At 39.0% G+C, this 27182-nt stretch overlaps 4 protein-coding genes across 4 annotated transcripts; 3 read left to right on the top strand and 1 right to left on the bottom strand.

Moving 5' to 3' along the window:
- Positions 1-13299: 13299 nt before the first annotated feature.
- LOC110685219 (pentatricopeptide repeat-containing protein At1g03540-like) lies at positions 13300-15916 on the top strand. The gene has a single exon (XM_021861702.1). It carries the CDS (start codon positions 13785-13787, stop codon positions 15621-15623), a length of 1839 nt encoding a protein of 612 aa, XP_021717394.1. The 5' UTR covers positions 13300-13784; the 3' UTR covers positions 15624-15916.
- A 576-nt stretch (positions 15917-16492) lies between these two features.
- On the top strand, positions 16493-22319 carry LOC110685218. Its single transcript, XM_021861701.1, has 3 exons — positions 16493-18314; positions 20741-21058; positions 21772-22319. Exons 2-3 carry the CDS (start codon positions 20783-20785, stop codon positions 21979-21981), a joined length of 486 nt encoding a protein of 161 aa, XP_021717393.1. The 5' UTR covers positions 16493-18314; positions 20741-20782; the 3' UTR covers positions 21982-22319.
- Positions 19658-20468, top strand: LOC110685113 (protein ALP1-like). The gene is made up of 2 exons (XM_021861574.1): positions 19658-19925; positions 20056-20468. Exons 1-2 carry the CDS (start codon positions 19658-19660, stop codon positions 20466-20468), a joined length of 681 nt encoding a protein of 226 aa, XP_021717266.1.
- A 220-nt stretch (positions 22320-22539) lies between the features above and the next one.
- LOC110685215 (pentatricopeptide repeat-containing protein At1g73710-like) lies at positions 22540-26344 on the bottom strand. The gene has a single exon (XM_021861700.1). The coding sequence runs from the start codon at positions 25932-25934 to the stop codon at positions 23067-23069; it is 2868 nt and encodes a 955-aa protein (XP_021717392.1). The 5' UTR covers positions 25935-26344; the 3' UTR covers positions 22540-23066.
- Positions 26345-27182: the final 838 nt, after the last annotated feature.

The following is a 27182-nucleotide window of genomic DNA, read 5'->3' as shown; positions in this document are numbered from 1 at the left end:
AACTCTCTTGCAGGACATCAAAAAACCCTGAAACATTTTGGCGCCGTCTATGGGGAGAGTACTTTTGAGATGGCATCACAGTCTGTACCGACTCAAAGCGAGAGGTGTCCTACGGACGACCCTCAGGTCTATAGTGACCAGGATACTGAAAATGAGGTTGAGGTTGAGACTCATACGGCCCCAGACGGGACCTTACGAGCTCGACGAACCCGTTCCTCTGAAAAAGAAGGAACTAAAAGATTGCCAGGTTGGATCTAGTAAACCTGCCGGCCAGCCGCTTGATCTTCAACAGGCGGCCGAGGGATCTGCTCCCATCACTAGAAGTGAACTCATGACTTTCATGAATAGCTTCAAAGGGGAGATCCAGAATCTCATTAATAAGAAGACGCCTGCTCCCTCCAAGGAGCAGTCGGCTAGAAAACCTTCTCAGTCTAGAAGGGGGAAACTTGTACAGGGTCGAGAAGCGACTCCTCACCCTAATTCTAGGAAGTGGGAGCCTCCTGTGATTGACTTAACAAAGTATCACTTTCCCTCACCAGGGAAGAGAAAGCCCATTCGTCATGTACAAGCGGATGGGTCAAAGAAAACTTACTCAGATGCTCAACTGTTGCTAGAGCAGAAGAAGAATGACCGACTGTCAGAGTCGGCCTCTACTTCAAATTTTCAAGATAGTTTGCATAATACCTCCATGAGGTATACTCAATCAAATTATGAGAGTCAGACAGGCGGTACCTCCCGTCGGTCCGGATCTCTTAAAGATCAGTCGGTACCGAATGTACCATACGTACCGCAACAACAATATTTCTTACAGCCCCCTTTGTTTGGAGTGCAGGTGGCAAGAAACGTCCAACATTGGACTGGAAACTACGGTTGCTCAAACTTGGAGAACAGCCGTCTGCCTTCTCCAAGGAAATTATTGAGGCCGCCCAGCCGGTCAAAGTGAAGAATGTGTTAGTAGGCGCCTATGATGGCACTACTAACCCAGAAGATCATCTAATGGCGTTCACCAACCTAATGTACCTCCAAGGGTTGGATGATCCCACTTGGTGCAAGTCCTTCCCAGCCACTCTCAAGGGAATTGCACAGCAATGGTTCGGCAACGTGCCGACTGGTTGTGTGAATAATTTCAAGACACTTGCCTACTTGTTCACCTCCAATTTTTCTATGAACATCCCTGCTAAAAAGACGACCCTTGACTTAGGGACCATTCAGCAGGGTGAGAAGGAGGGACTCCGCTCCTACATCAGGCGGTTTAACCTGATGAGGATTCAAATACAAGGGCTGCCGGATGAGGTAGCCTACACTGACTTTTTCAGAGGTCTTAAGGATGGGTCGACCTTCAAGTTCGACTTGGTCCGAAAGAGGGTTGCCGACCAAAACAGTCGACAAATAAAGATGAGAAAAAAAGAAAAGAAGTCTGGGCGGCCGACTCCTCTCAACAGCCGTCCCAGAAAAATAAGAAGGAATTCAAACCATACTCTCCCAAGTATGCGTTCAACAAGGATAGCCAAGCTATCCTCAAAGAAATCAAGAGCCGGATCTCAATCGAGAAGCCGGCCCCCAAGAAGAGTTCTGCAAGCAATCGGAACCAAGATAAGTTCTGTCATTTTCACGAGGATATTGGCCATGAAACCAATGAATGCAATAGCCTCATGCGCTACCTGGACCGCCTGGCTGAGAAAGGCGACCTTGACTCCTCTGACAAGAAGTCCAAGGGGAATGCTCCCCCCAAGCACAAGAAGTCGGCCAAGAAGAATCACAGGTCGGCTTACAGTTCTGATACCGATGACGCAGTCGTCTACACTATAGCCGGCGGCTTCTCAGGAGGCGGCCCCACTATCAGGGGCAACAAAGACAATATCAGGCGGTTAAATGTTAATTCCGTTCACCAAGGACGGACCGCCAAGAGTTCATTCCCAGAAATTGTCATCACAGAAGAAGATCTGGGAGGAGTTAGGCCGCATGATGACCCCATCGTCATTGAATGTAAGGTGGCAAACCAAAGAGTTGGCCGAATCCTCTTAGATACCGGTAGTTCCTCTAATATCATCAGCAACAAGTGCTTGGCAAAGCTCAAGTACAAAACTGACTGCATACATCCGGTATCTCACCCTTTAGTAGGGTTTGGAGGAAGTGTTGTACACCCAGTGGGACGAGTGGATCTTCCCATCCACCTGGGTGAGAAAGGGGAGGACCGCCACATGGTGGTTCGGTTCTTAGTGGTTGAAGAACTGTCGGCTTACAACATGATCTTGGGACGACCCACCCTGAATAACTCTAAAGTTGTCATTATCCCCTCTCTTATGGTGCTTAAATTTGAGAGGGATGATGGAACAGTCGGCTCCCTAAGGAGAGATCAAAAGATGGCGCAAGAGTGTTACCTTTCGGATATCAAACCCACTGTGGCGACTACAGGCCCAAGTGGTGAAAAAATTGACCTTGAGCTCATCAAGGAGGATGCGCCTGCCCAAACAGCAGGCGGCAAGAAAAGAAAGGCTACTCAACTGGGGGCCGAGAGAAAAGAAAAAAATAGCAATCACTGGCAGAGGAGCGGTCGGACGAATTCCGCCCTCAGCCGGCTGGCGAGCACACGGATGTTGTCCTGGACGACTCACGTCCTGATCGAACAGTCAAAGTAGGGACGACTGCTCTTGAAGTATTGGGTGAAGATTTTCACCAACTTTTGAAGGAATTCATAGATATCTTTGCGTTCAAAGTTCATGAAATGCCAGGCATCAGTCCTGACCTGGCTGTACATAAATTGGCTGTGGATCCGAAAAAGAAGCCGGTCAAGCAAAAGAAGCGGAACCATGGTGAAGAAAGAAGTCAGGCGGCTACCACCGAGGTTAAAAAGCTGCTTGATGCAGGGTTCATTCGGTAATGTTACTTTCCTGACTGGGTTGAAAATGTTGTACTAGTAAAAAAGCCGAATGGTACCTGGCGCATGTGTGTGGACTACACTGAGTTAAACAAGGCGTGACCCAAAGATAGCTATCCATTGCCTAAGATTGACAATCTGGTCGACTCAACAGTCGGCCACGCTTTAATGAGCTTCATGGACGCCTACTCTAGCTTCCATCAAGTTCCGTTGTGGAAGAAAGATTAGGAGAAGATGGCCTTCGTCACTGATCAAGGGCTGTATTGTTACATGGTCATGCCGTTTGGTTTGAAGAACGCCCCGGCTACCTTTCAAAGAATGATAAACACGGTCTTCTTTGACCAAATTGGAAGGAATGTCGAGGCATACATAGATGATATGATTGTAAAGTCCAAAATTCAGACAAATCATCTGGCTGACCTCCGAGAAACATTCACCACACTCAGGCGGCACCATGTCATGCTCAATCCAACGAAATGTGCGTTTGGAGTTGGGTCTGGGAAGTTCCTCGGATTTCTCATAAATCAGAGAGGTATAGAGGCGAACCCTGAGAAAGTATAGGCGGTCATTGATATGCAGTCGCCTCGAACAGTCCGAGAGGTTCAGAAGTTAACAGGTTGTCTGGCGGCCCTGGGAAGATTTCTCAGCCGGTCAGGCGACAAGTGCCTTTACTTTTTTCAGGCAATAAAGAAGAAATCAAGGTTTGAATGGGGGCCGGATGCTGAAGCGGCCTTCCAAAAACTGAAAGTCCATCTGCATTCTTTACCAAGGTTAGTCAGTCCCTTGCCCAAAGAAGTGCTCTACATGTATCTCGCAGTGTCTGACCATGCTCTAAGCGCCGTCCTCCTTACTGAAAGAGACGGCTGCTAGCTATCGGTCTACTTTGTTAGTCATGTATTGAAAAATGCCGAGTTGAGGTACCCCCTAGTGGAGAAATTTGGTCTTGCTCTCTTCATGGCCGTTAGAAAATTGAAGCCTTATTTCTTGGCACATTCAGTCGTTGTAAACACAGATCAGCCAATCAAGCGGCCACTCACAACCATGGAGTCGTCAGGCCGAATGATCAAATGGGCAATAGAGATTCAGAGCCTTGAAATCACATTCGAGCCAAGAAAACCAGTAAAGGGCAAGCATTTGCTGATTTTATTGTAGAAATGACTCGACCCTCTAATTCTCAAATTCCAGACCAAGTCTGGAAAGTCTATGTGGACGGGAGCTCCACCTCAAATGGTTGTGGAGCAGGCGTCATATGTCAGTCGCCAGAAGGCGACAGGTCTGAGTATGCTCTACGTTTTAACTTCCAAGCCTCGAACAACGAGGCGGAATATGAAGCTTTACTGGCCGGTATCCGCATGTGTAAGGCGGCTGGGGCAAGAAGAATAGACGCCTGCTCTGACTCACAATTGATAGTGAGTCAGTATAATGGTGAATACAAAGCAACCCATCCGGCCATGATTAAATATTTGCAGGTGGTACGACAAGCGGTTGGGTCACTTGAAGAGTTTCATCTAACTCAAGTGCCCAGGTCTGAAAATATAACCAGGCAGATGCTCTTTCAAAGCTGGCATCCTCGGCCTCCTATGACACTTCAAGAACCATTTTCTAGGAAGTTATGGGAAAGAGGAGTATTGAAGAAGATCATATTGGAATTCTAGATCGAAGTTCAACCTGGATGGACCCAATCAGGCATATTTAGCAGACGGCACCTTGCCGGATGATCATCGCCAGGCGGCCTTACTGAAAAAGCGTGCATCCAGTTTTGAGATGCAAAAGGGGGAACTCTTCAAGAAAGGGTACCTTCAATCCCTCTTGAAATATGTTACCCTAGAAAAAGGACGAGAGGTCTTAGAAGATCTGCACTCTGGATACTGCGCCTCTCATGTAGGCGGCAGGTCGCTTGCTCAACGGGCAAGGCGGCAAGGTTACTTTTGGCCTACCTTAGAAGCAGACGCCATGGACATGGTGAAAAAATGTGACAAGTGCCAAAGGTTTGGCAAATTAATTCACCGTCCGGCTACTAATCTCACTACCATCCATAGCCCACTACCGTTTGCTAAGTGGGGCATGGATATCCTAGGTCCCTATACGCCTGCTACAGGCGGCAGGAAGTATATACTTGTTGCAGTCGACTACTTCACCAAATGGGTTGAGGCCGAGGCTGTTAAGGGAATCAAGACGAAGGATGTGATCTCATTCATCTGGAAAAATGTCATCAGTCGGTTTGGGGTGCCCATGTCTATGGTTTTTTGATAATGGTCCCCAATTTGAGACTCTTGTTCTCAAAAAATGGCTGGGAGACCAAGGCATCTCACACTGCTTTGCATCAGTCGGCCGTCCTCAAGCAAACGGCCAAGTAGAAGCTTTCAATAAGATCATTTCAGACGAACTTAAGAAGAACATTGAACGAGCAGGTGGCCTATGGGCAGACGAACTACCACATGTTCTCTAGGCCATTAGGACGACTGAAAAAGGGTCGAATGGAGAAACTCCATTCCTCCTAAATTATGGTGCAGAAGTTGTTCTTCCAATTGAACACTACGAGCCGACTCTTCGAATAATGTTGTATGATGAAGAGGCGAACTGGGAGTCCATGTGCCTAGCATTGGACTCACTTCCAGAACGAAGGGGCAATGTAGCCCTGCGCCATGAAATCTACCGCTTGAGAATGACAAGGTCATATAACAAAAGAGTGCACAAGCGTCCACTCAAAGTGGGGGACTTTGTACTAAGAAAGATGGAAGCAGTCGGTAGGGCTAATGAGTCAGGAAAATTAACTCCCAACTGGGAAGGACCTTACCGAATCTATGAAGAGGTCCGGGATGGCACCTACCGCCTGGAAACACCAGACGGCCAACCTTTGCCTCGGACCTGGAATGTAGATGATTTAAAGAAGTATTATTTTTTAATGATGTATATAGCCAAGAGCTACTAATAAAGTTTGCTATTTTGCTTCATTAAGTATTGTACTTAGAGAGGCATGCCGCCTGCTCCATGAGCAGCCAGCTACTCTCCGTTTTTTCTATCAATTAAGGGGCATGCCAGCTGGTAAAACAGTCTGCTACTCTCCATTCTACTCAAATATGCATTCAATTAAGAGGGGCGTGCCGCTTGTAGCTATACAGTCGGCTACTCCCCTATACTTAGTTCGCCATGAACTACCTAAGGCCTATGGCCGAATGATCAGACCAGGCGCCTAGCCAACTGATCCAATCTTTAAACTAATACGACCTGTCCTAACATTATAGCAGGCGTCCGGTGGCATCCCTCCGGATGAAATTCGTCGCAGAGTGCAGCTCCCTTTTGGATGGAACATTGTTCAATAAACTAATTACACGGCACCCAGACGACTGTCACCAAGGACAACCACGTAGCCGTTTTTGAGACAAGGATAACTCTAACACTAAACCAAACAAGTGTTAGCAGTTAACATCCGCGTCGGATGACCGTCTGTATTACTTGGGATAAGTACAGCCGGTACCACTTGAGTAAATAGCCAACGAAAATTGGTGAATCAAAGGGAACAGCCGGCTTTCGCCGCCTGGTGCCTCTACTACTCAAGCATAAAAGCTGACGAATGGGTAACCTCAAAGATTACTCATAAGTCACTCTCTCATACTTAGTAAGGATTCAAAAGGTATGACGAGTCCGCCTGTCTAAAGGCGAACCAGAGCTCTCGTACCCCAACCCTACTAAGATGATTGCTTTTCAAACCAAACATGTTTGAAAATCTGGTTCGTAAGTCGACTGCTTTTTTGCAAACAAGGACTCAAGAACTATTCCTATTTTAACAAACAGGCGGGCTAGTTATAAGCGGCCTGTTCCTTCCTAACTTGAAAAAATTAAACAAACCTAACGTATTTTCTAAAATATGTTGGGGATTCAACTGGGTAAATGGCCGACTGATCTCCTAACCTGGAACCAAGACAACCAGTCGTCCAAGGGCATAGGTTGTCGGTACTTTGTACCTGTTTGCAATCTTTGGTTTACGATAAGTTACAAATTTTAAATACATGGCTAGCCAAAACAGTCGGTATGAAATGCAAGCGGATATCAAGGATCCTCGACACTTTGCAAAATAAAGCATAAAACAAAATTCAATGAGCAAAAACAACCAAAAGATGGTCGCCAAATTCATATAAACAGCAGGCCATAAAGACCAGCAAAATATTCAATACCCCAGCCCCCTGGCCGGGTAAAGTGATACGAGAGCACACGGCGCGCAGGCCGAAGAAAAAGTTAAAAGACATAAAAGCTTTAAGATTGAGGCAAAGTTTCGGTATTGACTGCCGCCTGATCAGCAAGGGACGCCTGGTTCTGGGAGGCTTCCTTCTTACTTGTCTCGGCATCAGGGGTTGCTTCTTTAGACGCATCCACCTCAATCGGCTGTAGGGCCACCACCTCCTCTTCCTCCTCTGAGCTGGACTCAACCGCCTTGTCTTCCTCAGCCGCCTGCCTCATGATTTGTTGGTTGTACGATTCAGTACAAGCGTTGAACTTTTTCTCCCAGGAGGCATAGTGAGCTTTTGGGAAGAGGGTCGTCCAAGTCATCTTCATGATTTGAGCCGAGTCGTCCATCATGGCTTGGACTAATTCCTTTTTTCCTTCTTGGCCTTGGCCGAGAGCTCGTCAGTGTGGCTCTTCTCCTACTTTTGCAGGCGGTCTTTGACAGCCGCCAAGGATTTTTCCATGGCCTCAAAATGGGTCATCTTTTGCCTAAGCGGCTTCAGCTCGTCTCGGAGACTCTTGACTGTCGCCTCCAGCTCATTATTCTTCTTTTTGGCCGCCTCCAACTCAGTGCAGATAGTGGAAGTGGCCTGCGCTTGATAATAAAGAATATCAGTTGTCAAAATTTCATTTTGGGCAATTTGTAACATTGTCTTATCAACGTCAGAGGCGGCCATAGCTTTAGCAGCCTTTACCTCTTTGTTCTTGGCACTGATCAGCCTTCGGAGGCCGTGTACTCTCAGCATGGTCCGATAGAAAAGTGTTTATTCGTTCTTTCATGGCCTTGATCCAGCCCTTTGGGACATGACAATAGTAAGGAGTATTCAACTCCCTATGAGAGGCGGATGGTTCCGACCAGCCGTCCCCCTTTTCAGCTGCATGAGAAATTCTCGCCTCATGCAAGAGAGAATGCCTTTCCTCTGAGTTTATAGAGAGGCAGCTTGAAGAGCTAGAGTCAGACTCACTATCAGAAGAGTCCGACTCCTCCCCTCTCCCTGAGGGGGTCAACCCCTCTTCTTCTTCAGGGGCCGACTGCTGACTGGCAAGGTCAACAGTGAAATGGGAAGGGACTACCTTAGCTCCCTCCTTAGAGCTCTTGGCAGAAGGGCCACCTTGGGTCCCTGCGGTATCAGGCGGCTGGTCCGACAACTCACTAATCTGAACCCGGAAAGAGGAGCCATCGGAGTTTTTTATTCTCTTGGTCTTTTTTTGTTCTTGCCATACTGTCTTGCATAGATACAAAGACAGTTGGATTCCGGTACTTGCGCAAAGTTTGAACTACCGCAGGGCAGTCAGCACCCCTAGTCCTAGACTCAGCCATCCCCGGTGACCGGCTGATTGCTAACCTAGGTCCGGATGCTTTTGGGGTCTCATTTTAAAAAAAAAAAATGCAAAACGAAAACAGAAAAAGGATAAAGGAACATTCGGTTACCTGAAACTTAAGTTCTGGATGAAAGCTTGATCGAACAGGCGTCCCACTAAAAACAGGCGGTTGGTAAAAGCAGCCGTCCAGAAAGTCAGAGCTCAAGTTCAGGGGTCCGAGAGTTCCCTTGAAAAAGTTCGCAAATGTGAACAAAAGACTTGGTCAACATGCCTTTATATAGGGCAAAGGAGAATGCGAAGAGTCGCCTCTAAATTCAAAAAACAAGCGGGAAAAATGCTCGGCCCGTCATAGGGCGACACTTGTAGCGAGTCGTCACCTGTTACAGGCCGACACCTGTCACAGGTGACATGTGAACAGTCACGTGCCACCTATGAGGGGCAAATGATTAGGAGATTTTTCCCTACCAATCATCATCTGATAAGTGGACCATTCAGGCTTTGCCAAGTGTCCGGCACATGGGCCAATAGAAGCCTGCCACGTGTTAGGCGTTGATCTGTCCACCATGGAACAGTTGTGTCACGCCACGTGGCCTCTATATGCCAAACACGCCAAACAGCCACCTAGGCCCAATTTCCAAGGGAAGCCGAGTCAGCCCTAGGTTATCTTAAACCTAGTATTTGGCACGTTTCCCAAGGTTATAAATACACTAATTATCCTCATTAAAGGAAATTCAGCAATGAATTACTTTCACCTAGAGAACCTAAACACACTGATCATTCCTCCCCTAGAGGAACCAAATCTCCCAACCTTTACTTTTTCCGCACTTATTACTCCTCAAACAAGTACTAACTTGACCGTCGGAGGCGGAGCCCCCACCACCCGGAGTCTCCGTTGTTTTGCAGGTACAGGCGCACGGATCCAGTCCCGGAATTGTAACTCTCCCGCAGGACATCAAAAAACCCCGAAATAGAAACGTATAGGAAAAGAATATATATTACTTTATTAAAATAATGAAAGAAATGTTTGGAACATCCCAAATGTAGCTCTGCTACTTATTACCCATATGCATTACTTTATTAAACTGTAACTGTAAATAAAGAATGAAATAAATACTTAAAACACTAAAGAAAAGTTAGTCTAAGATCTTCAAATGTTGACATTGTCAATCTTGTCTTTTATTCCCTGATACTTCTTTGGATTATACTCAGGATCACTCCCATTATCACCATCGTTGCCACTATCATCATCATCATCTTCCTCAAGAGCCATTTCTTCATCTGGGTCTCTGTTAGACTCATCAGATTAAGTTAATGATTACTGGAGGGATTGGAGGATTTGGATTAGGAATGCATGAAGTATCTCCAGACTCATTATCTTGCTCCATTGGCTCACCTTCACTCTCATAAGTTTTCTCAGGTTCTGACTTAGACATGGAATCATAGTTTTCTGAAGAATAGTAAGGTGCATTTTGTTTCGGAGCTGGATCACCAAAGTTATGGTAAGGTGGAGGATAAGCAGTATACTGAGGGTTAAGGTAAATAAATTCCTTGTGAGCAATATCACGGTATAAGTATCTCCAATTTGCTCCCCACTGACCATTAGAGTCCTTATACTTAGTATAGTTAGCTACACCATTAGGCAAATGAAAATCACGAAAGCGACTCTTAATAGCTTCATAGGGAGGATAGTTAGGCAAGCAATGAACAATCATGACAGAGACATAATTAGGTTGGTCAAAATGACGCTCTCCAAACACATCAGATCTATATAAGTACAGTAAAAACGATTCCTGTGAATATAATCCCACACATGCTCATAGTCCTTCTTTACTAAGTGCCCATGGTAGTGAATCTACTAGGTAAATCAAACATCCTGCAAGGTATTTTGGGTCATGACTCAAGAAAGAAAAGTTGCTTTTTCAATTCAAGTATACAGTTCTTTGCAAAAATAAAAAAATAAAAAAATAAAAAAATAAAAAAAAAATTAAGTTTGGTGTTCAATCATTCAATTTATATTATTACACATAAACATGCTTTCACTTAAATACATATTATCATACAACATGCTTGAACACCTTGCATAAATAAAATATGCACATAGGAAGACATACAATTCTAGCCTATATGCCCTTTCTTTCCTACCCAATCTAACCACATGCTTTCAAAAGCGATTAACACATAATTACATACCTTAATTGCTTCGAATACCTGCACACATAATCTTTTTTTTTTTAATCAAACTTTATTTTCGAAAATAATTGCCCAAAATAATAATAATAATAAATTCGAACCCCTTTTAAAAAAAATTCGGCCCTTATTATTTTTTTTTTAAAAAAAAATTCGGACCACTTAAAATTAAAAAAAAATATCGGCCTTTGTTAAAAAAAAAATCGAACCTCTAAAAAAAATATTTTCAAATTTAATTAAATAAGCACTTGACCAAGCTTTAAAACATAGGTACCTAAAAAAAACGTTTTTGGCTTTAGAGGTAATTAAAATCCAACCAAAACTCCCAGATACCACTTTGTAATACCCTGGAAATTTCCTTCTTTTAAAATACTCATTTTACTCTAAATAAAACCCTTTTTAGGAAATAACCAAAATATTACCGCCACTTTCTCTTTATTTCAATCCCTCTACTCACCATAAAAATGGATCATAGTAGGGCCTATCCAAAGGAAAGCCAACCACAAACACAAAAGTACGAATAAGAAAAAGCTGAGTACATATGCACCACACTAACATAAATATCCTACCATCAACAAAGATAATTAAAACATGTTCGTCATACAATCACAAGTTAACTTACCTTTGACTCATAACTAACAATATGAATTATTAAATATAATTTTGGATTACGCATCGAACAGGTTTCCTTCCTTAAAAATATAGCCTATTAAATATTGAGCTTCCAATTAGGGAGCTACCCCAATTGGCACCTACTATGTCACACTTGTGACGGAATTCCAAGCACATTATTAATAAAAAAAAGTACAGCGTCCTGTACCCCTGTAGAAGCTATGATTAAATATAAAGCCCCATAACTCCCCCATATGTTCATAATCTAGCTGTATACGTTCCAAGAGTTTTGATTTGTATTCTTTTACACTTTACGTGATTTACCAATTTAATATGTGATGACTCCAACCAATCAATCAAGAACAAACATAGCAACATTCATCTCATACTTCTAGTTCATTCTTGAATTAATTAGTGAGCACATACTATTTATTTCAATTAAGGTTTCTTGCCTAGTTTTGTGCACAAAATTGCACGATTACTACCTTGGTGCATAAGATGCACTATTAAACTTCCTTGACTCAAACTCAAATTACATGAGTGAGTAAATAAATAAAATAACTTCTTGACTCAACACCAATAATAAATGGGTGAGAAATAAATTCATGAATCATGCTCAATAATTCTAACTTTAGCTCTTTTAAATATACATAAGCCTTGCTTATTAAATTCATGATTTCTTAATACTTGAAAATAAAACATACTTCCATGATTCATACATATTCAACTTGTATTATGCATCAAACAACATATTCACACGCTTGCATAATAATTCATGCTCAACCAACGACAATTCCAAGCATATAATGAACCAAACATGCTACTACTTCATCCGTTAAATCATACTTTACAAACCTAGCATGATTCTACGCATACACAAATATTCTTGTGCACATACGTACCTTGAATAGTGCCTAAACTTGGTCACACTCGCTAGAAATCACCTAGATTAAAGCTTCCTACAAAGAAGATTTTATAACTATATATAATTAATCCACTATTTTCACAAATTTCCAGCAACTATAATACTCTTTATACCTTACTAATTAACCCAATTTAATGGTATAAAAGCCATAAAACCTTTTCTTTAAGTGTGTACTTTAAATCCTTTTAAAAAGACTTAGTTTTTGTGACTTCAATAAAATTCCAGCATACTTATTTAATATAAAACATCATTAATAGACTAGAAAATCATATTTATATCATTAAAACCTTTTTTTTCCCTTTTATGGGTAATCAAACCCTAAAACCATATTTAAAAAGTAGTGTGTATAATTAAATTTCAGCATTAATTTGAAGGCTTTAAACTCATTAGAAACATGTTTAAACCATTAATTTAACAATCGCAACAACCAACCTAGGATCAAACCCTGACCATAAACATTAAATTCCCAAATTGTAGGCTTTGTAAATTGGGGTTATTAATTAAATTAAAATCTGAAAATTATGTGAATAATTTAACACATCAAATACCCAAAATCAATACCAAAACATAATAAAAAATCATGCTTTAAAATAATAAAACAGCTAATATTAAATTAGGAGAAAGAAAGAGTTTTTTTTATTTATTTTTATTTATTTTTATTTTTATTAAAAAAATAACAATACCGAACCAAAAACAAAAGAGAGAAGGATGGTGGCCGGCTGGTGGTCGTCGGCTGCTGCTGCTGGCCGCTAGTGGTTGGTGGTGGCGCCGGTGGCTGTCGGGTGTGAGGGGAATAGAAGAGGGAGAGAGAGGCGTGGGAAAAGAAAGTGAAAAAAAGAGAGGAAAAAGGAGAAAAAATAGGAGGAAAAACTTGTAGGGTTTTTGTGAAATCTGACAATTATGATTTTAGAGTGTAAAGTTCTTGAGGTTTTAAGTATTTATACTTCCCTTTTAAAAAAAACACTTATTTACAAAACTACTATTACTAATCCTACTCCCCTTTAACTTCTCCTTTGGGGCTAACTTATTCGCTGCGGAACAAAACGAAACCCTAGTAACATAGAGTGTCAAGTAGGGCCATATCAACCCTTTAGGGGAAACAATTTGTTCCCGGCATCAATTTTAACCACCTTAGGTGGTGGAAATGGAGGAGGCGTTGATGGAGGAAGCTAGACTATGGAGGATGGAGGAGGCAACAATGGAGAAATTCTGAGGAAGATAGAAGAAGAAAGCAATTAAAATAGCCGGACTATTTTACCTCTACTTAAACAGGCGAAATTACAACCGTATCCCTTAAGTAACAATTGGTCGATTCATGTTACTATGCTTGAGTAACTTGAATTTTCTCTTAAAAAACCCTCTTCACATCCAAATGAGATAATAGGACCTTTGATGCTTTTTTTTTTTTAATTTTTTTTTTTAAAGGACCTTTACCACGTAATGGAACACTAAAAAGATCTTTTGACAAATTTTCCTAATGAATTACGTAGAGCTCTGAGCAATCCATTTAGGCATTTACCTTTACTCTTCGTACAATCGTACTTAATACCTCTGGGTTTAAGCAACAAAAAAAATTTAATTTGTTGAAGTACAAAACTTCCTCCATTTTCGCATGGTGAAATTGGTGTTAATTCCATGAAACTATTGATCAACCGCAGTCACACCTCTCTCCGATCATCCCACGTATCTCAAATCCTCTCTTTCTGCAAATTAGGCGCATTGTTCGAATCGCTCAAACTCCTAAACACCATTAATTCAGCAGAAATCAGCTCAGATGTAAAACCCTTAGTTTATGCTTCTCTTCTACAAACTGCAACCAAAATCAAGTGCTTCAATCATGGCTTACAACTCCATTGTTACATCACAAAATCTGGTCTTATTGCAAACAGTCTTGTGGGTAACAGCTTATTATCTTTGTATTTCAAATTGGGCGGGAATTTGAATTTAGCAACAAAATTGTTTAATGAATTGCGTACAAAAGATGTGATTTCTTGGACTTCAATGATTTCTGGATATGTACGGGTGAAACCCCGGAAAGCGATTAAATATTTTTGGGCTATGTTAGATGATGGTATTGAGGCTAATGCTTTTACTTTATCGGCTGGGATTAAGGCGTGTTCTGAAATTAGGTATGTTAGGCTTGGTAGATGCTTTCATGGGGTTGTTTTCAGAGGCGGGTTCGAGTTAAATGATGTGATTGCTAGTGCATTGATGGATATGTATGGTAAGAATGGGTGTTTGAAGTATGCGCGCAATGTGTTTGATAAATTGTCTGTACCAGATCCTGTTTGTTGGTCTTCGATCATTTCGGCTTTGATAAAGAATGATTTGTATGAGGAGGGTTTGGCATACTTTTATGTTATGCAAAGGGAGCATAAGGTGGTGCCGGATGAGTTTACGTATGGGTCGATTTTGACAGCTTGTGGGAACTTAGAGAGGTTGAAGCAAGGGAAAGAGGTTCATGCTAGGGTCATCACAGCTGGGCTTTGTGGAAATGTAGTGGCAGAGAGTAGCCTGGTAGATATGTATGGGAAATGCGGGCAAATGGGAGACTCTCAACGCGTTTTTGATAGAATGAGGAAAAGAAATGCGGTGTCTTGGTGTGCCTTGCTTAATGGGTACTGTCAAAATGGTTTGTTTGAGTCTGTTGTTAAGCTTTTCAGGATGATGGAGGATCCTGATCTTTACAGTTTCGGAACCCTTATCCGGGCCTGTGCAGGTTTGGCTGCTGTAAGACAGGGAAGAGAGGTTCATTGTCAGTATATAAGGAAGGGTAGGATGGGACATGTTATTGTTGAATCTGCTTTAGTTGATCTCTATGCAAAATGTGGGTGCATTGATTATGCTCAGAGATTGTTTATGCAGATGCCTACCAGAAATTTGATCTCTTGGAACTCAATGATATGTGGTTTTGCACAGAATGGTAGAGGTCTTAAAGCAATCGAGTTATTCAATAAAATGGTTAAAGAGGGTGTTCGGCCTGATTACATTAGTTTTCTTGGCGTCATCTTTGCTTGTAGTCATGCTGGCTTGGTTGAGCAGGGGCGGGGGTATTTTTTCTCTATGACTGAAGTATACGGAATCAAACCTGGAACTGAGCATTGCAATTGCATGGTGGATCTTTTAGGTCGAGCTGGGTTGATAAACGAAGCTGAAAATTTGATCGAGAAAGCTGAGTGCAAAGACTCTTTTTCTCTGTGGCCAGCTCTTCTAGGTGCTTGTACAACCAACAGAAATTCAGCTGCTGTGGAGCGAATTGCGCTGAAAATGATGGAACTGGAACCTAAAAACCATCTAAGTTATGTGCACCTTATCAATGTTTACAAATGTGATGGTCGTTGGAATGATGCTTTAAAGATAAGGAAGTTAATGGACGATAGAAGAGCAGAAAAGTTGCCTGGCAAGAGTTGGGTTGAAAATGCATTTGGGTTAGTTCAGATTGCTGATAGTAACATGGAGAGTGTGCTAAGGTGACACAAAAGAGAAGCTCTAAAGATTCTTGGAAAGTGTTGGGTTGACAACAGATCTGAGTTTTTTCAAATCTACCATCATTGGAGGGTGTATAAACTACTCGTGTAACAGAGAAACTGGAAGTGATAAAGTGATTGTCATATTTGATGGAAACTGAATTTATTCCGACTACACTGTGAATATGCAGATTGACTTCTGTACCATTTGTTGTTTCCAGTTTCTGATGTATTTTGCAGATTGGATTTAGGATATACTGTACTTCATATAATTATGCAATCCAGGGCTGTTTATTCTTACCTTTCTGTCTTAAACTTTTACTCCCAGTAAAAAAACAAGCAAGCAATATTGCTGCAACTTAGGTACTTGTGTCAGGCACATGTATTTGAAGAAAAGTATCCATGTATTCAGTCGAATTGAAGTATCAAGTTTTCATGTCAAGTGTTGAGGATCCAGCACCAATACTTGAGATAAAGAATAGCCCGAGTAATAGTAAGCAAGCAGTTCAATAGTTCTGGGCCTTCTGGCAGAATTGTAGAATCACTCTGCAGAATATTGCAGTAATACCGTACATAAAATCATATTTTTGTAATAGTATCTTGTCGCTCTTCTGGTGCATTGACCCTGGAACTCCAAACCTGTGTCCGAACTTCTCATCTTTTGTATGGAGTATACTGAGATTTTCACACTCAGTTGAGAATTCACAGAAACTATTCCTCTGCACTCTTGCAATGATGCAATTACCAACCAATTTGCTGGCTGTCTATGTTACCTTGCAGGTTACACTGTTGTATTCTGTTACAATTATTAATTGCTTTAAGATATTAATCAATCACCAACGATGAAAATAGCTCTAGTTGTAAAACGTATGTCGTGCAACAAGGTAAAGGGGGATTTCAGTGGACTTCATGCTGAAGAAAGTTGGAATGAAAAATAGTTGTGGTTTGAGTTAGTCGTGCAGGTGCCATACAAGGACAATTCTCCAAAGAAATAACTGGCTTTGATATTGTATCACTCCAACAGACTACAGTCCTACTGATAGCTTGCTTTATTCAAAACTGTATTACTCTTAATGATATGTTTAGATTGCTCTGAGCAAAGTCAGGACCTCATTTCAGCAGTCAGAAAAACTGAAATAGGAAACCTATTCAATGGGAAGGGAGCGAGATTAATTGAGACAAGGGATTTAACGCAGTTAGATTCCCAAATTTTAAATTATGACGAAATTTTATTTTATTATTTTTTTTGAGTGCTTTTCCTAAATATTGTTGAGAAGATTTGCAATTCCATATATACATCTACTTTTTAAATAATTCTCAATATACTGTCCACGTCAGCCGTAATGAATTACTTTTTTTTTTTCAATTTATTGATACAACGCTATCTTAGATGGCAGTTTATATAGGAAAACCGCTACTTCAAGTAGCGGTTTACACTCACTATCAAAATTTCAACCTCATCTCGCTGCTCTCATTCTCAACTCACTTTTTCAGATAAAAACAAAGTCCCCAATTCTCTATTGCCCATCATCCATTCTACCCACTCAAATTTCAGATCTCAAACATCTCTCATACATTCTTCAAATTTTCATTCTCCATTGCCTAGCATCTTCAAATTAGGGGATTTTTCGATTAAGTTTGAGAATTTTATTTTTATTTTTTTATTTTTTTTAATTCAATTTGTTCTGGGTAGTTTGTGGAATTATCTTGCAATTCTCTAACTCAATCCTAACTTTTTTCATCTTTTTATACGAAGTATATACTGTTATGTTCTTCCCCTTCTTTTTTATGTTCTCCCCCTTCTCTCTCTAAAATCAGATTACTCTGATTTTTTTCTCACTAACCAGATAAGATTTGATTTTGTTTTTATTTTTTTATTTTTTTTTTGTTTAATTTGGAGAAGTATAATTAATTTTGCCTTGTTTCCATTCCATTTTTCATCTGAATTCATCCCTGATTATTGTAGAACTTTTTCAGAGAAGATTGAATCCATTTCATCTGAATTTATTTATTTTTTTACATAAAATGGAAACCACCACTTGAGTTGGCGGTTTTCCCCCAATTGAAAACTGCTAACTCAAGTGGTAGTTTTGTGTTAAATTATTAAAAAAAAAAATAGTTTTATACTTAAATGGTGATGTGGACAGTAGATTGGGAAATTGTAAAAGTTTAGCTGTATTTATGGAACTGATAATAGTTGCAGCATTATTTAGGGAAACCACTCATTTTTTTTAAGGAAAAAAAAAAGAGGAAAGAAAAGAAGCTATGGTTATTCAAGCCATCTTGTTGCCTGATCATAAGAATGATTTGAAATTTCAAGCAGTCAATATGATAGTCTATCTTGCATTACAAGTATAAGTTAGTAAAGCATACTAATTTAAATTATGGGTTCGTTTGGTAGGACGTAAAATGTTTTCCTTGAAAACTATTTTCCCCATTTTACATTGTTTGGTCAAACTGAAAATTAGAATGGAAAATTTAGGCTGTAAAATTGTTTTACACCACAGTTGAAAACATTTTCCTCCAAAATTCAAAGGAAAACGTTTTCCTTTCTGTTCTCACAAATCACAAAACTCATCCACTATACTTTCTCTCTCCTCTTAAACACTCATCAACATTTTCTCTCTCCTCCCAAACGCTCTCTAATCTTCATTTTCGCTATCATCGCAAATCTCACTCATCAATCTCAACGAATTTGGTACATAATTGCTCTAATCTCTTTTATAATCAATTATTTTAGGGTTTTGTTCTGAAAAATTTGATTGTTTCTAAGGTATATATGCTGCAAGATTTGATTAATTTGTGTTATATTGTTTGATTAGTTTGTGCAAATTGTTATATTTATTTTGTGCGAATTTATTCGATTAGTTTTAGCACGAAATTGTTTGATTTATTTTATGTGAATTTGTTCGATTAGTTTTAGTCCCAAATTGTTTGATTGTTTAGTTTTGTGCGAATTTGCTGCAAGATTTGATTAATTTGTGTTGTATTGTTTGATTAGTTTATGCAAAATTGCATTTTCGCAGCTTCAAATAAAGTGAAGTGAATGTAATCCTGGTTATGAATGGGGTTGGAAGTCAATGTTGCTTTTAGTGGATTTGATTTATTGCAACCCAAACAACAGTCATATTAGGAACTTGGTTAAACCATATTCCAACATCACGATTGGCAGAGTTTGGTGGGCTGAAAAACCCAGCTTGAAAGTACCATTTCTTGATACTATAGAATGATAATCCTATAGGAATTGAGTGCTGGTGATGCTGTGGCTGCCAATGGCAGAGAAAAGCAGCAAGCAAAAATAGTGTAGAAAGATAAAAAGCCAATACAGATGATATGATTGCTTAACTCTTGTTGGGGTTTCGATTAGGTTTTCAATGGGGTTGCTTATCTTTTTATTAGTAATCTTTTTAAAATTTTGATGAGCTTGTGATTTCCCATTTATTTCATATTGACATTATCTCAATCTATCATGGAGTCGAACAATGTTCAAAAGTCTCAGGTATTAATCCACCTTATGCAATAATAATTTGTCATATGTATGTGATTAAAGGAACTAATTTCCTTGATTTTATTTTTATTTTTTAATCATTGTAGATGATTCGTAAACGCATGATCATTGGTGGTGTTACCGCTATTATTGCTTATGTCCTTGCTTTCCTTAACGTTAAAAAATATAGGACTAAAAGACCTAAAATAGTTAGGCAACCTTATGTTAATAGGGATAGCTTAAGGGAGGCTAATATCGATAGTGTTTTATATTGTGGTGATAGTCATTGACTTGGATAGATTTGCATGAGGCCTAGTACTTTTTTTAGCTTATGTAATATCTTGGTTGAAAGGGGACTTTTGTCTGAAAGCAAACAAATGAGTGTTAAAGAGCAAATACTTATTTTTTTATACTTGTTGGGTCATAATGTAAGATTTAGGGATGTTAGGGGGAGATTTTTTTTATCTACTTGGACTATACATTGCTATTTTCATATTGTGCTCCAAGCAATCCTTCGGTTGTACCCATATTTAGTGAATCCACTAGGAACTCATATGCAACCAGAAATTCAGAACAATCCTAGGTTTTTTCCTTGGTTTGAAGACTTCATAGGTGCTATAGATGGGACTCATGTACGTGCATCAGTTCCTATTGAGATGCAAGAGAGATTTCGAGGAAGAAAGGATAAGACAACACAAAATGTACTAGCAGCCGTAGACTTTGATCTAAAGTTTACTTATGTGCTTGCTGGCTGGGAGGGTTATGCCCACGACTCAAGGGTTTTGGGTGATGCACTTAGAAAGGGATTTAAGGTTCCCGAAGGTAATATTAATTATTTTTCTCTTGTTGATAATAGTGGTCTAAACTTAACTTGAATTGATTAAAGTATGATAATAATTTATGGATGTGAGGAAATACTATCTTGCTGACGCTGGATATGGGGACCGTAAAGGTTTTATGCCTCCATTTAGACGTGTTCGTTACCATTTGAAGGAGTATATTGACAATCCTCCCGAGAATGAACAAGAATTATTCAATCTTCGCCATTCTTCACTGAGGATGTGTATAGAGAGGGCGTTCGGGGTGTTAAAAAAGAGATTTTGCGTCTTAGATGCTGAGCCTTTTTTGTCATATGAAACCCAAGTGGATGTGGTTCTTGCTTGTTGTGTGATACATAACTACCTAAGAGGTGTTGATCCCAATGATGCAATTACACAAGAGGCTGACTTGGAGGTTGAAACACATGACATAAGGAAATCGCTTACTCGAAAGGAAATTCGTGAGGAAACCAAAGAGTGTGTGAAAAAACGAAATTCTATAGCATTGGCCATGTGGAATGCATATAAGAAGCACCGAACTAATTGAAGTTGTAGAATGTTATTTCTTATTTAATAGATTGTAAACTATTTTGATAGACTCATGGTTCAAGTGAATATATTACTACATTATCAAATATATTGACTTCATATCTAATCGATTGATTTTTATTTTATCTTTTGTCTTTTTGGCCAATTGCTAAGGTCTAGCAAATCATATACTGTATATTGTTGCAATGCTGCTGCCGTGAGTCTATATTTCTGATTTTGCTTCCTATTATTAGTTTATTTTGTTGTGTGTTTAATTTACTTGTTATGCAGGTGAAAGACGAGAAAAAAGTTAATTTTCGTTGGTCAAAACAAATGTCTAAGGAGCTATTGGAATTTCTTGCTGAAGAAGTGAGGAAAGGACACCGGCCAAATAATACTTTCAGGACTAGCTCCTTCATTGCTGCTGCAAAGACGATTTCTGAAAAGTTTCACACCACATGTACTGCTGACCATGTTGAGAATCATATGAGGACAGTGAGAACTACTTGGGGAGTTATCTCTCAAGTGCGAGGAAGATCTGGGTTTGGTTGGGATGATAATGTAAAGATGGTGACTGCTTCACCAAATGCTTATGAAGCTTATATTCAGGTTTGATTGTTCATATGTTCTGCTTATTCTTTGTTGTTGGATTGATTGATTGCTCATTTACTTCCAATATGGTCATAGTTCTTCAGTTATTGGACCTGCATTTTGTGAGATAATAAATTTGATAATAAAGCTAAAGAAAAGTTGACCTGCTTGTACGAGTTATTATGTATTCATGGAGTATTAATGTGATTAGCATACCATTTTTCTTTGTAAGCCTATGGAGCAACCTCCCTACCTAGGACCTGTCTTTGACCTCTCTGTACTCACATTTGTTAGTCTTCAATAGTTTCTGCTTGATTGATTTGGTCTGAACACCGCCTTTCCAATGTCATTTTTTTGGGTGGGTGTTCTTATTGTTGATCTTCACAATGCCGTTTTTATCCACTGTTACTCTTAAGAAAATCCGAATATGTAGGATGTGCTCGATATGTGGTCAGAGGGATCCTTAATCTTTGTTTGGGTGGCATGTATTCTAGCAATCTTCCCCGTCCTACTGTAGGAAACTGTTCTTAAAATTTTGAAATATTCCATGTGTTAACTTTATGAATTGTACTGACCAACCTGCTGTTAATTGCAAGCTATTCTAACAGATGCTGTCATGCAGTCATGCTAACAATACTCTTAGGCAACTCTTTTGAGATGATCATTACTTGTTAATGTGTGTTACTCTTCTTGTGTATGTGATTAATATGAGCTACTCCTTTACTTAACAGCAATATCCATCTCATGAGAAGTATTTGAACAAGAAAATTGACATGTACGACGAGATATCAATAGTGGCAGGCAAGGACATTGCAAGGGGTAATTTTTCCAAGACGTTTGGTGACATTCAAACTAATTCAAGTGGGCAGCCAAGTACTATTGAAGTCGAGCCTACTAAGTCAGACAGTGCAACTTCTTCGGAGCCTAGATATCATAAGTAAAGATTTCGAGCTGAAGAGGAAGAAGGTGACTTGCGTCACATTTCTACACAACTAGGAGAAGTAGTTAGTTCTCTCAAGAAGTTTTTGGACAATCAACTTGATGTCGAAAAATTGTATGGGGAGATCATGAAAATGGATGATGTTGATGAAGCTGTTCGTATTGCTGCATTTGACCACCTATTTGAGCATGAAATGCTAGCTAGGGCCTTCTTGACCAGAAGCTCTTAGGAAGCTTTAGGTCCAAAATTTCGTTAAATCTCTACGTTAATTTTTTTATTTCTTTTGTTCTACCAACTTTGTGATAATAATTATATGTCGATATGGACAAGTTTTAATCCTAGTAACCTTTTATTATCGTGGTAATTATTAGGACTCTTGTTGAACTTTTATAAAGTTTATAAAAAAGACTATTTGGTTTATTTTGATTATTTTATATTATTATGTTTGAAGTAAAATATAGTATAATATATTGGGGTAGCTAATAATGAGTAAGAAAATATTTGAAAATAATAAAAAAGAAAAGAAAAGGAGTAAAAGAAATGACAAGAGAATAGAGAATAAAATTAGAATTGAAGTTTTCCATTAGTAAATAATTTTCAGTTCAACCAAACAAAATGCTTAAAATGGAAAATCATTTTCCATTCAACCAAACAACGGAAAACTTTTTTGAAAATGAGTTTTCCATTGTAAAATGATTTTCATGGCAAACCATTTTACATTGAAAATGTTTTACACCCTACCAAACGAACTGTAGATGTGCCTTAATCAAAATAAACAAAACTTATCCACAAAGCAATGACTTGCACGCTACAGGATCAATATTATGGAGTACTACATTTACAGCAACAGCATCACTACTACTAGTCTTCTATTATGTTTACAAGCATGGAGTTCACCATTACAAAATTTACAACAAAAATGTTTTACAAAAGATCTGAAAGTTGGAGCGGAAAAGGGGGGACGGGGAACTGACCATACTGCACATGTTTAACCGACTCTAAATTATTCTGGTAGGCAATACGTCTACACAGTAAAAATCCAAGGGGAGCTATCACTTCATACAAAATGTTTTAAGCTGTCAATATTCAGGTTTCATCCTCATAATACAGTTCAAATTCCGACTCAGAATTCATGTCAAAACCAAATTTCATCTCTTGGCTAACCAGTTCAGCAAGATCAGGTCTGTTAGCATTTTTATAAGCGTTTACAATGGCATTAACCAAGGATTCATTAACCTCAATCTCTTGATATTTCAGCTGACCATAAATCCGTCTGACCCCCTCAACCATATTGGATTTTCCATAACAATTCACAAGATTAATATAAGTAACAACATCAGGTCTAAACCCCTCATCTTGCATCCTCATAAAAAGATTCAAAGCCTTATCAGTATTTCCACATGCTGCATAAGCATATATAGCTGCATTGTATGCAAAAGAATCAAGGTTTATGGCTTCTGTAAATGCTTCACAAAATTCAATTGTAAAAGAATGCAACCCCACGACTGAGAAAACACATGCGATGACAGCTTGACTTGCCCAAGGTTTTCCTTCTTGGTAAGATGCTTCTAACTGCTGGATTGCTTCACTGGGCATCCCACCCTTTTTCAGTATTGTGAATAATACTTTAAAGGTACTAGCTTCAGGCAAGAATTTTCGAGTGACCATTTCATAGAGCAGTTCACCGCAGTCAGCTAGCTGGCCATTTGTTGCATAGCATGCCATTACCTTGGTATATGAAGCACAATCAGTGACTAAACCAGCCCGTTTCATTTCTTCAGCAACTTCAGAAGCTTCATCAAGCATCCCCATGTTCTTGTATAAGTTCATTATAAGAGCAAATGTTATACCATCTGCCTGGCCTTTTAGTCGCACATTATCAAATATAGCTTTAGCCTCAGAAACGATACCAAGATCAGCATACAGACTGATCATACTATTTGAAGCAACTATATCAGGTCCACCCTCTAATCGTTTCAATGACTCGTACGTCTCTTTGGCGCCCTTTAGGTAACCTCCCTTGCTATATGCCTTAATAAGGGATGTCAAGATGATTTGGTTTTCAGAAATCCCATCACCTCTCATCATTCTGTAGTAGTATAAAGCTTCTTTAGTTCTACCAGCTTCGGCAAATCCATTGATTAAAACCCCATAAACAACTTCATTTGGTTTTAAACCATCGTTAATCATTTCTTGGAAGGTACTGATGGCATCAGATAACAGTCCTAGGCGTGCATAACAAGCAATCACAGCAGAAAAAGTCTGCACATGTGGCTTCAATCCAGCTTCCTGCATTTGGATCAAAACTTCCTTAGCTTGATCCAACAGATCACCTCCTGCAAACATTTGTATCATAGAATTATAAGTGCATTCATCTGGCCATGTTCCATAATTCCTCATGCTCTTGAAAACTGAAAAGGCCTTCTCATAAAGCTTTGCCTTGCCAAATGCTTTGATGAGCACATTGTATTCAGAAACATCTTTCTTCGCCCCTTTAACATCTCTTTTTGCATAGAATATGTCCTCAGCTTCAGCACACATTCCTATCTCAGCATACACATCCATAATTGCTGCATATGTCTTTGATGACAACCCTCCATCTACCAGACACTTTTCAAAAAAAGTTCTAGCCTGCTCAAGCAGTCCTTGATTCACATACATCTTTACAATACCTGGTATAGAATGCTCATCAATATGTTTTTTAAATCTCTCAATCTCACTAATCACAACTTCTGCTTCTTTAACCATCTGTCTCTCACACAACATATGGAGCACAGCTCTTTGCGTCACCGCATCAGGGAAAAGATCAACCTTTCTGATCTTATGGTACCATTGCAGGGCAGCAACAACATTTCCAGCTTGAGCATGAAGAGAAAGTAACGTATTATAAGTTTTTGTATCTGGTTTAGTTCCCCTTTCTTCCATCTTCTCAAACAACGCCTCAGCCTCAGACAGATGTCCATGACTTCCACAAGTGTGAATAAGAGTATTGAATGTGATTGTATCAGGTGCCACCCCTGACTTTAACATTTCAGAGAACACACCAGCTGCATCATCCAAACGTCCAGCCTTGCTGTATAAATCAATCATAGTATTATAAGTAGCCGTAAGTTGAGGCTTTCTAACAGTATTTTCCATCTCAAAATTCTCCCCCTTTGCAGGCGAATACCTTCCTCCAATCTTAAACAGTTCTGTTGACAAGAAATGCTTCAAACTCAAAGATTTCAGCTTAGATTGCGACTGAATATCATTCAAATCATCCAAATCAAGACCTTGGAACTCAATCTTTCCATCACACCAGTCCTTATAAAACCTATCCGCCCTATCAAATTCACCAGCATCTTTCAACACCTTAACAATCGTACTCATTGTCACTTCATCCGGATAAACATCCCGAACCCTCATATGCTTAATCCACAAAAGAGACTCCTCCACAAGACCAGCCTTCCCATACACATCAATAAGCATACTATAAGTATTATTCGTAGGCATAACGCCGTCTCTAGCCATTTCAATCCAACAATGCCTCAACTCATCCCATCTCTGAGCTCGACCGAGCATTCGTAACACAACATTGTAATGAATAACATTAGGCACATAATCCTTCTGTAACCTAATCCAATCAAAAATCTTCAATACTCTCTCCCAACTACTCTGCTCTTTCAAAATCACAGTCAATTCTTTGGGACTCAACTTACCCACATACAAATTAAGGGTTTTCTCACTATCTTGTTCAGAATCTAAAGACCTTAAGACAGAAGGTAAAGTACCCCCATATTTCTTCTTTTTACCATTGACAAATTTTGAGGTTTTCAAGTGAGAAACCAATGCATTTGAAACACAATTAAGCTTAAATCCTGAAAGAAACCAGGCCCGTCCCCGGTACAGGGCAGGAGGGGCGGCCGCCCTGGGCCATGGGAGTTGAGGTCTAATATCATAGTTCAATCCTAACATTAAAGGGTTCTGCAATACATTACCAACCAACTTTGATTGTGAAATTGATATGATTGCTTACAAAAAGAAACAATAGCTTACCTCAGAAGCTGCTTCAATGGAGGATACAAGTATTTCAATGGAGAACTTCAATGGATAACTGACAGAGAGGAGGAGGAGGCAAGGCTATGTTCATCCGTTTTTTTTTTTTTTTTTTTTGACAGAGAAATTCAATGGGTTGGAGCCCCGTTAATATAAGCCATAACCCACCCAAGTTATAATGGGTCAGATCCGTCTATAAAATAATTGGGGCGAGTCTTTACGAGATTTGAAATTAGAAATAGACCTCGAATCCATTTCTCTTCTACCCTTCTATTTTTATCAAATACGAGTATCATTTTCATACACCAAATTTAGTATGAAGTAGATGAAACTCGTGCAATGCACCGATTTATTTGTATTTTTTAAAACAAATATTTTTTTGTATGTACGTGATTAAATTTGTTATTTTATTCGTTGTATGTAGTATATTATTTGATATTCTTATTTTAAAATAAATTGTGAGTTTATATTTTGATAAAATTCATAATTTTAAAAGATAATCTTTTATATTTAATTAAATTAAACTTTAAAATCTCATTCGCCAGTTTTTCTTATGTGGTATTTGAATAATTTATTTTTAAAAGAAATTACAAATATCTCATGTGATTGGCTATAACTAAAATTTATAATCATGCATAGCGCGTGAAGAAAAATTTATCTTATGTGGCTCTCTAAAAACTCGGGAAAAAACTCCCCTTTATATATATACTAGTTTTTTGCTCGGGCGATGCCCGAATTGTTGAAAAAAATTTTAGCATAAATTTTTTGGCTTAAATGTTAAATACGATCATATATAGTCACTTCACAATATCATATCGCTTATTTATATAAAAAATTTAGTTTTGTTTGTAAATAGATATCTATGACTCTATGTTATTACAAACTTGAAATTATTTTTGATATTTTTATTGAACTTAAATTATTTTTACTGAACTGAAAGTATTTTTAAAAAATTAAGTTTTTTTTTTCTGATTAAAACTTATTTTTACTGATTTTCTAGTATTTTTTAAATGAATTAAATATATTATAAATAGATCTAATTATAAAGAACTTTTTAAAATGAATTTTATGATGGAAATAGAACCGAGTTATACGATATTTATTAAAAGTTATGATTAATTTTGTATATATGAAATGTTAGAAGTATATCAACAATAAAACTCTATA

The sequence above is a fragment of the Chenopodium quinoa genome, unplaced genomic scaffold, assembly GCF_001683475.1.
Source record: "Chenopodium quinoa cultivar QQ74 unplaced genomic scaffold, ASM168347v1, whole genome shotgun sequence".
NCBI lineage: Eukaryota > Viridiplantae > Streptophyta > Magnoliopsida > Caryophyllales > Amaranthaceae > Chenopodium > Chenopodium quinoa.
Note: the sequence above shows the minus strand (reverse complement) of the source record. Positions and strands in the feature narration are given on the sequence as shown.